The sequence below is a fragment of the Ictalurus punctatus genome, chromosome 18 (assembly GCF_001660625.3).
Source record: "Ictalurus punctatus breed USDA103 chromosome 18, Coco_2.0, whole genome shotgun sequence".
Taxonomy (NCBI): domain Eukaryota; kingdom Metazoa; phylum Chordata; class Actinopteri; order Siluriformes; family Ictaluridae; genus Ictalurus; species Ictalurus punctatus.
Window position 1 is genome coordinate 20,370,605 of NC_030433.2, and position 13,109 is coordinate 20,383,713.

Sequence of the window (13,109 nt, forward strand, 5' to 3'; positions counted from 1 at the left end):
TTTTTTTTCTCCTGAGAGATGGCTTTATTTGAAGGTAACAGAGATGAGGGGAAAAAATCATTCATCTTTCCACACCCAAACCTCTAGTTTAAGAACCCTGATTTAAAAATTGACAAAATTAATAAATAAAAATTAAAACTAAACGATTTCGCCGCAAAAAAAATGATCACAACATATTTTACAATGCTTCCTACTACAGCTACCTCTGTCCTAGATTTATTACTACTGTGGTCATTATGTCATCTCTGAATTAACAATAATTGAAAACATGGAATATTTGAATGTGTGTGTGTGTGTGTGTGTGTGATTGTGCCCTGCAATGGGTCGGCACCCGTCCAGGGTGTCTTCTGCCTTGTGCCTCGAGCTCCTTGGGTTAGGCTCCATTCTCCCCGCGACCCTGTGTAGGATAAGCGGTACAGAAAATGGATGGATGTTTGAAATATTTGATAAGAGTACTAATTATAACGTGATGGCCACTATTTATTATGTATGGATGGTATGATGACTAGCCCTGTGATGGATTGGCACCCTGTCCAGGGTGTACCCCGCCTTGTGCGCCATGCTCCCTGGGATAGGCTCCAGGTTTCCCCGTGACCCTGAAAAAAAAAGGATAAGTAGATGGATGGCTGGATGGATGGGTATGATGACTATGCAACTTCCATCCATCCATCCATCCATCCATCTTCAACCGCTTTATCCTTTTCAGAGTCACGGGGAACCAGGAGCCTATCCCAGGGAGCATCGGGCACAAGGCGGGGTACACCCTGGACAGGGTCCCTTTCCAGAACCTTCACACTAACTGTTCCTCAGTGGTGGAATGAACTTCCAACCTCAATCCGGACTGCAGAATCTCTCACCATCTTCAAAAAACAGCTAAAGACCCACCTCTTCTATGAACACCTAACCAACTCATAATAAAAAATAAATAAATAAATAAATTTTAAAAATGCACTTACACCTCTACTCTGCACTTTGCTTCTTCTGGAATTCAATTAATGGATCTTGTACGGTAGCACTTCTTGTATTGTTCTCTGCTTGATATCGCTTTGCTTGTATCTTTCTCATTTGTAAGTCGCTTTGGACAAAAGCGTCTGCTAAGTGAATAAATGTAACGTAATGTAATGTAGAACCGCTAAAGTTAAAAAAGCACTATATAAGTGCAGACCATTTACCATCATTAAAATTTAGATTTTTATTCCACAAACCGCAATAATAAAATAAATTTGCCCAAAAGAACCAGTTCAAAAGTTTACATACGCTTGGTTCTGGGTACGAACGCATGAGCATCGGGTTTCGCACACACACAAGCCCATTACCCCTCACACACACTGAGCACTTTCTGCACATGCCACACGGCTTTGAAATTCCAAGAGAGTCTTAATGCGAAGCAGAGGCGTCATTTTTTTGCCCTGCCTCCTCGGCTCCGGCTGCAGAGCGAAGCCATGTTTTGAGTGACAGTGTGATAACACTTCTGAGAAATGCATCGTGTGGGGATAGTGTTGGTGGGGCTTGTCTTGTCGAGCTGCAGCACAGCGTTGTCAGCACGAACAGGCAAGACCAGACAGCGCTCAAAGACAAGGGATGAACTTGTGGGCCCCCGGGAACATGCTGGAGCAGGGGAAGCTGGAGTACGAGAACCCGGAGGATCTTCGGAGACTGACTTCTTGGCCGACTTTGCAGGGAAAAAGCGTTTATGGGTGATCACCGCCCCATCATACAGTGATAACTACTTACTCATGATGGAGAAACAGATCCAGGAATCTGAAGGGCTGAAGTGTCGATTAGCAGAGAGAGACACCCTCATTGTCACCATTATTCAGAATGCAATGATGGAAGGCAAAATCCAGCACACAACCATGGAGGGACAGGCCACCGAGCAAGCACTGGATTCAGACATGGTGACAAAACTGCTTCATTACCTGGAGCTGGAACACCAGACCTTCTCCATGTTGATCCTGAAGAAGAACCTGAAGGTTGGTGAGAGGTTTCCTTACCCAGTCCGTGTGGAGGCTGTTTTGGAGGTTATCGATAACCTCCCTGCACGCAAGCTGGAGAGAGTTGCAAGGAAAGGGTCACTTCAGAGATGCAAGATCACTAAGAAGAGGTTAGTAGCGAAACAGAACGGTGGTACGAAGAGACTCAGCACTCAGAAACAGAGAAACGTTACGTCCATCTTTCCTCCACAGCGACAAACTCTGGACCGAAAGACAGCCATCAAAAGCAAGATTCAGGATATTCTCCACGGACGATCCAGATTCGTCATCCGTAAAACCCAGGTGAGTCCGGGCCGTGGCAAGACGATCTCCACTCCCAAACCTGGGGCGAATAAAGTTTTGAAGCGCAAGCTTGACAGTCGAACAGAAAGCGCTGAGGATGCAGGAGAGAAAACAGCAGCGAAAGTGGAGAACCGATATGACGATAAAGGGAACGGGCGAACGAGTTCGATCACAGAGATTAAAGGAGAGCCAACGGACGACTCGTCCAAGCAGAAAGGCAAAGGAAAGAAGGATAAGGAGAAGAATAAGAAAAAGGGGAAAAGAGGAGGGAAGAAGTCACAACGAGAGGCGGACGGTAAAAAAAAAACAGCTCTCAAAGAGTTTATGGAGAAGCTCAAGGGCCAGAGAAGACTTCTTGTAAGTTCATCGCCGTGTGCGCTTGTTTAAAAGCATAGTTATCGCATCTGTTCGTAGGCTTTCGTTCATTCTGATTTACTGCTCGAATTGTTTTCATGTTTTCTTTTTAACAACTAGTCTGAACAAGTCATACTTCTGAACTAATCCACATGGGCAACCCCCCCCCCCCCCCCCCCCCAAAAAAAAAAAAAAAAAACAAAACTAGAATATACTGTAGCTCCAGCCATGCAGTTATAAACCAACAAAACTGACGCAGTGGTAACATTTGTTAACCTACGATACTTTTTGGATGTTTGCGACATTTGAATTTGGTCGCAAAGTCATGGCCTCGGATGCTGATAAAGTTGAGCACACCGCTGTCTGAACGGCCTCTAAGCACATCTATCAGCGGTGTCCTTCATCTCTCTACAACATGAACTCCTCCCAGTGCAGAATTTTGATAAACATTTGGATTGAAGAGTACTCGAAGAGGGAAAAATCCCTTTTAATGTGTTTAAACACATGACTCAAACACATGACACTTTCACAATCAGTTTTTAGACACTTTACATGTTGTGTTTCAGATATTTTATTTTTTTTGTGAATTATGTTCAGAATGTGTTTTTTTTCACGAGTGTCGTATGATTCATATGTCGATTTGTTCACGTGTAGTGCGTTATTTTGAGACGTGATATTTTTCACCTTATTAATTTACCTTCACATTAAGTGTAAATGGTCGGGGTTGGTTTTTTTTTTTTTTTTTCTTTCATTTTCAGATGCATTATTTTCACACGAATCCTTTTTTTCCCCACACGTTAATGTTTCACATGTACTGTAGTGCATGTGTTTTTATTTTCAGATGAGTTCGTGCCCCCCCCCCCCCCCCCCCCCCAAAATATGCGGATTTTACTTTCATATATCAATGTTTGACTTGTAGGGCATGTGGTTTCATTTTTCCTTCTGACATGTGTACAGTTTCAGGGCATAACGTTTTAAAATGCACTTTCACATATAATCACATATGAAATCGATGGGATTGTTCGATAACGGATAATCCACAACGAAATCTTTACGCGGGTAGCTAGCTCATTTGGTAATATTTCATTGCTTCGCCACATGCACATGTGGCTGTCCATTAAAATGTGACTGTGGACCACTCTTACATGCGATACACTAATATTCTTATCATCTATAACTTCCACACAGGTCATTTCTTCCCCCAGTGAGGTCTCGAGTCAGTATCTCCAACAGAGAGATGATAATGAGCTGCACAGTTGTGACTTGGCTTTACGGAAAATTACAGTGCTGTCCATCCTGGGCTCGGAGCAAAGCCCCAACCTGCGACTGCAACACTATCAACAAGGTAGCAGCGGTCTAATTCATTTCTATTCTTTGTAGCCGCACGCACTGTACGTCCATGTCACAACCTAAATAATGTGACAACAGCACTAGCCTTTCTTTTTGAACTTCCTCAAGGGGCGAATGTAGCACATTGCTGTGGTTAGGTAGTTCACTAACTTAGCTAATGTTAACTTTGCTAAATTATTTTATTGTATTAATACCACAGTGTTGTTGAATAAGTGGCAGTGGTGGCTTAGTGGTTAAGCTTACAATCGGGGTTACTGATCGGAAGGTCAGGGGTTCAAGGTCCTTGAGCAAGGCCCTTAACCCTCTTTGCTCCAGGGGTGCTGTATCATGGCTGACCCTGCACTCTGACCCCAACAAAGAAAAGAATTTCACTGTAATGTATATGTGGTCAATAATGAAGATTCTGATCAGTGATAGCTCTGTCTGTAATATAGCTGCAAATCACAGGTTTATATTAATCAGTCGCTTCAGGATTTCATGATTTTGCAAGCATTGAGAAAGGGCACAGACTTGTGTGAGGCAAGGACAATGCCCATCCTTAGCACTGAATGTCAGAAATGATACATTTTCAAACACGGATGTGTAACTTTTTAACAGATGGAGATTCTCGACTCGCCTTGCTGCCAGACAACATCAAAAATCCCGACCTGATCAGTCAAATCCGCAAAGAGTACGGACTTGTATCTAAGGATTTCTGCATGACGGTGACGGACTATGACCTGAGACCTAATGTAAGGGGAATTTCTATTATTTATCTTCATCAGGACTTGTGTTTCCAGAGGTATGAGATGGTGCTTTTGTGATTTCAGCTTGGAATGGTGTTCGATTCACCAACAGACCCATCCGCTATTATAAATTACATCGACACCTTCCAGTCTCGTTGGTTGGAGAAAGCAGAGGGGAAGGACACTCCCTCAGCCTGTTCTCCATCTGAGGCTAATAATCAGGCAGAGAACTCTTTGCTCAGGTAGACAAACAGGAACTGATGGTTTAATATGAATAGCATATGTTAATAGTTATCTTCAGATCTGAGACGGTTCACGTCCTTGTGTGTGTTTTGTGTCTCACGTGCATTTCAGGTTTATGTCCAATAGAAGACTTCTGATCATCTCTGCTCCCACTGAGGACGACTATTCCTTTCATCAGCAGATTCAAGCTCTTAACGGACAGGAGTGTAACATGGGTAGGAATCAGTGTTAGAATTACAGGGGGGTAATTCTAGGACACATAGCCTTGGGCTGGAGGTTCTCATCATTTCGTTAAGCTCAATACCAGGCGTCATTCAAATTTTTACTGTTATTTTACTGTAAACCTGCTCCACTGCTCCAACTGCCAAATCACTTAAAATATGTTTACAAAGTGTAAAATCTTGTAAATTTACAGCCATTTTTACAGTGTAATCAGATTGAGATTTTGGGAAAACAAAATGGGTCGATGTGAGTTTCGCCTGGATTCTCCAATTTGAGACTATGGAAAAGGACCCAAACCCAAACTATGGAAAAGGACCCAAATCCTTCCGTATTCTTACTCTGCAGGGATCCGTCACTTTGCTTTGCTGAAACTTGTAGGAAAAGGGCAAGAGGCTTCAGGGACTGTTGAGCTATTTCCACTGAATGGTAGGTTTCATAAATACATTTACCAGTGCTATAAGTGAATGTGATTGAATGATTGGGCAAAAATAAATAAATAAAAATCACCAGCCTGTCTCCCATCCTGCAGGCAAAAGTCAGACTGAAAAAGAGCTACTGTCACCAGAAGTTGTGAGGAATCTGAGAGACCAGCTGAAGATCACCACGGACTACTTCAGCATGCTGGTGGTGGGGAAGGACGGAGAGGTCAAAGCATGGTTTCCAACAGCAATGTGGTCTTTGTCGAATGTCTATGACTTGGTCGACTCCATGGAGTTACGTCAGCAGGAACAGAAGCTTCAGCAAACCCTTGGTATTCACTGTCCCGAAGACAGGGGTGGTACTTACCATGGATATACACGAGAGACAGAGGACAGCTATGTGTAACATCAATCAGAGGACTGACGGTACAAGCACATTCAAGAACCCGCGAATCAGAGACGTTCGCTGACATCATGAGGAAATGCTAGCTAGCAAGTAGAATATTAGGAAAGTCCATTTGATTTTTGTATGTACAGTACATATCCATTGCAACATTGAAAGTTATTGCTTATTTCCAATTTATTATAGGCTGAATTATTTGAAAAAGCCAGTATAAAAATCGTTTTTTTTATGTTTTTTTATCTCTAAAACTATTCTACCTGAAAATCATGTCAAGTAGAACTGTTATATGCTGCTATCACAATATATATTGTATGTGTACCAAACAACTACTGTGTTGGAAATTTGTATTTGGTCTCATCTCAGAAAACCACTTATAACATCCAGTTTGATGGTTCATATACAGTTCCCTCCACTAACAGTATCCGCCTCCATTGGCGCCATTGGTAAATATGAGCAAAGAAGGCTGTGAAAAATGGTCTTTAATGTTTAACCTTTTGATCTTTTGTTTAAAAAAAAATTCACAAGAATACTCTGTTCTCATGGATTTTTTTTTGGTACACCTGGGTGAATAGGAACAGGAAATTGTTCAACTATGACTTCCTGTTTCATAGGGGTATAAATATGAAGATAGCACATAGGCTAAATTCCATTAGTCATTCATAACAAAGTCACAAGAATATAGCTGTGATGTGCGACAAAATGTTGTTGAGCTTCACAAAATGGGGTGTGGCTATAAGAAAATAGCACAAGCATTGAAAATGCCCATTTCCACCACCAGGGCAATAATTAAGAAGTTCCAGTCAACTGGAAATGTTAAGAATGAACCTGGAATTGAACGTGTGTCTATATCGTCTCAACGCACTGCGAACAGGATGGTTCGAGGGGCCAAAAAATCTCCAAGGACCACAGCTGGAGAATTTCTGAATTAACTTTAATACACTGAAAAAGACACTCTATTAAAATCACGTATATATATATATGTATATATATATGTATATATGTATATATATGTATAATATATATAATATGTATAATATATGTATTATATATATATATATATATATATATATATATATATATATATATATATATATATATATATATATATATTCAATTGGTTTCACTCTGCCCATGTTTTACATTATCTCTTACATTCTTTTGAATGTCCATGGAATAAAATAAAACATCCGATGCCACGAGTGTACCTTCTGCCATCATTTACACATTTGAATGGCCATGTAATACGAAGCAGTGTGATAACATGAAATAAAAAATGACCTTATATGTCCATTGGCATTATTTCGACTCAGGACAGCTGGCATTTGCTGCTATTGTCAAGCAACTGTTTGACGTCATACACGACAGCGCTTCACCTTCATGCGAGAGGCAGGAATTCAGCCAAAAGTTGCTACAAGCCTTTTATAATCTTCCCAGTCACACAGACCTTATAGAGCACCACATCAAGACTCCTCCAGCTGTGGTGGCATGCAGCCATCCCTACCGGCTACCTGAACACAAAAAAATGTGCTTTGGAATGAACTCTACTGTAGGCAATGCTCGATGCTTGATCGGTTAGGCATGGCTTGCTTTATTTGCCACAGGATTTCACAAAGGAGCACTGACAGATTCCCTTGACTCCAATATCCTGAATAAAAGGTCTTTTCCACTCTGTTTGGCTTACACCAATTTGTCACTCTTCTGTTTGGTTTGTTTGGAGCCCTGCACAGGGAATATGCTGCTGCTTATTTAGACGGCATTATCATTTATAGTAATGAATGTCAGCACCATTTACAACATCCTTGAGATGGGCGGTACTCACGGCAAATACAAATAAGTCTGCAATTGGATGGGTGGAAGTTCGGTATCTGGGCATCCACTTGGGCCATGGGTAGGTGCTTCCCCAACCCGATACGACAACAGTGATTGGAGCCTGCCCAAGATCCAAGAACAAAAATGGGGAGAGGCAGTTCTTGGGGCTGGCTGGCAGGTTTATACCAAATTTTTCGGCCGTTACCAGCCTACTGACTGACCTCACTAAAAAAGATCTTGTCCAGTGAACGGACCCAAGTGAGCGTATTTTTTTTCCAGGTAAAAGCGGTTTAGTGTGGGTGCAAGCTGTAATGTGGGGGCCTTTCTGTCCCACATGGTGGAGGGGGAAGAGATCCTGTGCTGTACATCACCCGGAAGCACTCAGTGAAGAAGAGTAAGTACAGGAGTAGTGTAAAGAAGTAGTGTCTGGAATTGAGAGCAAAATCCTACTCAATCATGTGGAAATATTTGACATTTTGTGTTCAAATATGTATAGCTAACGTTGTAAGAACCTCAGAACCTCTTCAGACTTTTATTCCTCACTCTTACAAACACTTTCACTGATGTTGCTGAATGATTCATTGTAGTTACTGAATAATATGTTTTAAAACCATGGCTCTCAAAGTTGGGTATGGGTACTGCCAGGTGTCTGTGAAACGTATCCAGGGGTTCTGGGATTTTATGTGAATTTACTTCCAGTGATGGAAACCACTACCCACCATTATCAAAGTTATTATTCCTATAAGCAATGTAAACTGGAATCTAATGACAATATTATTCAAACTGAGTTCTATGGGTGGAAAGTTCAGAAATAATAATAAGAAGAAGAACAAAACACCTTATTATATAATGTGTCTAATATTTTGAATAGTTCGTTTGTAAAATAAATCTATACTGATTTCATTTTCTACATTTAAAAGTGATCCCTTGCTATAAAAAAAAAACAACAACAACAACAACAAACGTTTGAGAACTGGCCATTTTAAAGTGAATATGGAATAATAATGATAATGAGTCTTTATTGGTCACATGTACATTACAGCACAGTGAAATTCTTTTCTTCGCATACCCCAGCCTGTCAGGAAGCTGGGGTCAGTGCACAGGGTCAGCCATGATACAGCGCCCCCTGGAGTAGAGAGGGTTAAGGGCGTTGCTCAAGGGCCCAACAGTGGCAGCTTGGCAGTGCTGGGACTTGAACCCCCGACCTTCCGATCAGTAACCCAGAGCCTTAAATTCTAAGCCACCACTGCCCTAAATAAAGGGGTTAAAGGTGAAATATGGAGGAACTAACAAGCATTATAGCAGAATGTGGTCATTTTGATGAAGTACTTCTAAAATCAAGCTCAACAGCAAGATCTTCCGAGTGTTCATTAAAGATACTTAGAGGCATACTTCTACCTAAAATTATACACGTGTAATAGCAGAGAACAAGCAGACAAATGCATGGCCTGTATTTCTGTATTTGAATATAATAACTGTATTTTATGGCACTTTATATCATTTAATCGAGAACAATTACCTGTCATGTATTTGATCTGAACTCCCATCTTACAATGAGATTTTCAGCCTATTTTTTTTTAATGAACTTGTAAAATGAAAAGTGAAAAAAAATAATAAAAACCCCTCACTTTTAAAAGAAAATGAAAGGTTTTAGCAGTAGTTGTGGGTTAGCGTAAACAATTCTTCTCACCTGGGGGTAATGTGGTGCTATCTGTTGTGGAAACTTCCCCATATTCATTGTTTCTTTTACTGAAATGTGTGTACATTCGGGGAACTGGGACTTGTGTTTTGGTTTCATTGTAGAATCAGCATTATCAGCATTGTTCAACCAACTCCCAGAGAACACTTTTCTACCTCTTTGTGTGACATCTTTCTACCAAAATGCTTTTTCGAATGAATGAACGTGCAAAGATTTTCAGGAAGTTATGAATGCAGCATAGATAATTGTGCAAATGATATTGTAGTGGCATTACAGTCACAGATATGTAGCGCAATCGAATTCCTCTTAATCCACAGCAGATTGCCAACAGTTACAATTTTAAATTTATTAAACAGCGCTTATAGTTACGTTTAATATTGTGGAACGTCCGTGAGACAAATTAGTATCTGTTATCACTTATCTTATAGCAGCTATAAACATCCATACAGTCACCAAGCTCTCTTTTTCTTCCTCTGAAGTTAGTGAGCAACTGTAAAAGCTTAAACTCCTCTGTCCTGAAGACCTTCCCATGGGAGAACACTAAAAAGTACAGCTTTACCTCAGACTGTCACAAAGCACTGACACTGGAGACTCCTTCCTATGGTAAATAAACCTAACCTCACAGAAAACGTCACCATATCAACAGGTGTCATGGAAAAAAGAAAAAAAAAAAGTGCACCCTCCTTCAATTCTACATTTTTATTGATCAGGGCATAAATGACAGTTGTGTGGTCCTCAACATCTTCTATAAGCAAACAAATAACTTCAGATGACACAACAGATTTCAATATCTAGTCCTATTTTAACACAGAAAATAAACCAACATTCAGAAATCAGGTGTGAAAATATAAGTACACCCTATAATTTAGTAACATGTAGAACCACCTTCAGCAGTAATAGCTTGAAGAAAACATTTTGACATTTTGTCCTTTCTTCTTGACGTGATGTAAAGACACTCCAGAGACACCTGACTGCTCCAGAACACCAAACTACCAAAAGGTCTGCTTTTATAGTGGTAGTCACACTTCTTAATGGTTAAGTAATCTTGTGCATTTCAAATCGCAGCATCACCAAAACTTCCATGGTTGGGTCCTTGAGCAAGACCCTTAAACCTCAACTCAGTCGTATCCTGCATAGAGCAAATGCATTGGATAATGCTTTTTTTATATATATATATATATATATATATATATATATATATATATATATATATATATATATATATAGTAGGTACAATATCACAGTACTTTACTGTAAGTGTTACAGTACTTTACAGACAGCCCGGGTTTTTACAATATTTACAGTGTAGAAATCTAGAATCCAAAATCTTGAATACGGAATATTTTCTATGTTTAAGAAGGACCTGCCCCCAAGTGGCAGAGGCTGCACTTGCACACCAAAATGCTAAGTCAAATTAATATTCTTTTATTCTCATTTGTCAATAGGTAGCTCAGTAATTCATGCAGACAAAGTGCAAGAATAGAAATAAGTCCACCGATAATAAAATACATACATACAGCAACTAACTGAATCGTCTTTCGTGCCGCTTAATAGGATTTTATTAGGAAGTCAATATGTGGAATATAATTAGGATCAGTGTTCATGGCAATCAGGTTTAAGTACAACCAACATATGGACACATTGTTTAATATTCATATAATATGAACGTTTATTACCAAGTTTATACATATATTATATATATAATATGGTCTTTTACTAAAGAGCAGCAGAGCCAAGTAGGCAGGGAGACACATCCAGATTCTATCACAACTGGTACCTGATCCAAACAAAACCAGATTTATAAACATGGGATGGAACAGAATTATTGGCACCCATTTAGAAATGGGTAATAAATAAATAAATAAATAAATAAAGGATTATTAAGAACTATATTTGAGTTTAATTAGCTTAATAATAATAATAAAAGCCCCATATCAGAATATATCATTTTAACAACACCATGTGTGCAGCAATATGTTTTCTAGGCATTCCTAGAAATTCAAACAAACAAAAAGTCTGGTATCACAGTGAGGACCTGAACGCAACACATACAACAAGATTATACTTTTCATTGATAAACTTTCGAGACTCTTGAAACAAATCAGCACCGATTGTTAAATATAATATTAGATATTGTTCTTCGCCCTATAACAGTGTTCTGATGTCCATAGTGCACCTAGTTTCATGAAAATATTTACTTCTTCCTTTCTGCTACTTATATCTTGTAGCAGATACTGTAGTGAAGTTTGTTCACATTGCACAATTCTGTACTTTCTTTAAAAGAAGTAGAACTTATTATAGACCAGCGTTTCTTTACCCTGGACCTTTTCATTACTAAAAAAAAAAAAAAAAAAAAAAAAAAACCCACTAATGTTAACCCTTATTATTTGGACATGAGCAATACTGGATTATTGGATTATTTTGATCTAAAGGGATCGCCTTGGTAGAGTTCTGTGTAAAGGCTAGATGTTTCGTTTGTTGTTTCAGATGCTTCACATTGCCGTGTGCTTCACAATGCTTGCTCATAATCTATTCTGTGTTTTGAATGATATTTTCAGTGGACAATAAAGTAACACTAGAAATATTGGACTTGTTACTCTAGAAATATTGTTACCCTATGCTTGCACTTGTTGGTAGAACCATGCTGTTTGAACCAGAGGGTAGTAAGACTAATAAGATCTTTTATATAAAAAAAAAAGTATTGAAAATGTATAAGCAATGCCTTATAGCAGGACATCCAACTCTGTGGTCACAGATCCCAAATAAAACAGAAAGATTGGCTGGTTTAGGTCACTAGCTGTGTTAAATGATCGCTCTATTCATCGTTTGGATGAATCTTGGGAATTTTGAGTTCTTTCGGAGCTCCTTCGTTTTATGTTCCCATGCTTCAGTGCTCCTGTAACAACAACTTGCGATGTAAATCGAGATGTCATTTATGTAACATCCGTGATCAACGACTCTCCTCTTGTAAAGCTGATCGCCTACAGGAAAAACAAAAAACATCTCCTGTGGTGAAGCACGAGGAGTAATTCCATCCATCCATCCATCCATCCATCCATGTTCTGTACCGCTTATCCCACACAGGGTCGCAGTGAGCCTGGAGCCTATCCCAGGGAGCTCGGGGAACAAGGTGGGGGACACAGTGGTCGGGGTGCCAACCCATCGCAGGACACAATCACACACACACCCACCCATTATGTGGAGTAAATAAGTGACAGAAAAATGATGTAAACATCTTAAACAGATGCATGCAAAAGTATCATAGTTCTGAGGGCTGGTCGTTTAATTTATTTATGACAAGAGGCCTTGGTCATTTTCCCGAGGCTCCTTATAAAGCAAACCAGTCTGTGGATCATACTGCAGGATTGGGTGTTTTATGTAGAATTGCTGCCTCTGTTTAATTGACAGGATGTAGTTTCAGGGGACTTCTCTCTGTCCTAGTGATGGTTTGTGCATCTGTACTCTCAGTAATGCTAATATGGGCCATGACATCATCTATTTACAGTTATAAAATATAATCATACAGTTCCTCAATTTTCTGGAGAAGTCATCCTTTTCAATGCAAATGCGCTTAAATTGCATTAGCTGTGAATAAGGAGTGGGATTTTT

The 13,109-nt window shown here is 39.7% G+C and overlaps 1 protein-coding gene across 1 annotated transcript; it reads left to right on the forward strand.

Annotated features, from left to right (window-relative positions):
- The first annotated feature begins 1,342 nt into the window (after window positions 1-1,342).
- ccdc80l2 (coiled-coil domain containing 80 like 2) lies at window positions 1,343-6,942 on the forward strand. The gene is made up of 7 exons (XM_017491871.3): window positions 1,343-2,633; window positions 3,819-3,975; window positions 4,578-4,711; window positions 4,790-4,947; window positions 5,060-5,163; window positions 5,516-5,596; window positions 5,700-6,942. Exons 1-7 carry the CDS (start codon window positions 1,479-1,481, stop codon window positions 5,993-5,995), a joined length of 2,085 nt encoding a protein of 694 aa, XP_017347360.1. The 5' UTR covers window positions 1,343-1,478; the 3' UTR covers window positions 5,996-6,942.
- The last annotated feature ends 6,167 nt before the right edge of the window (window positions 6,943-13,109 follow it).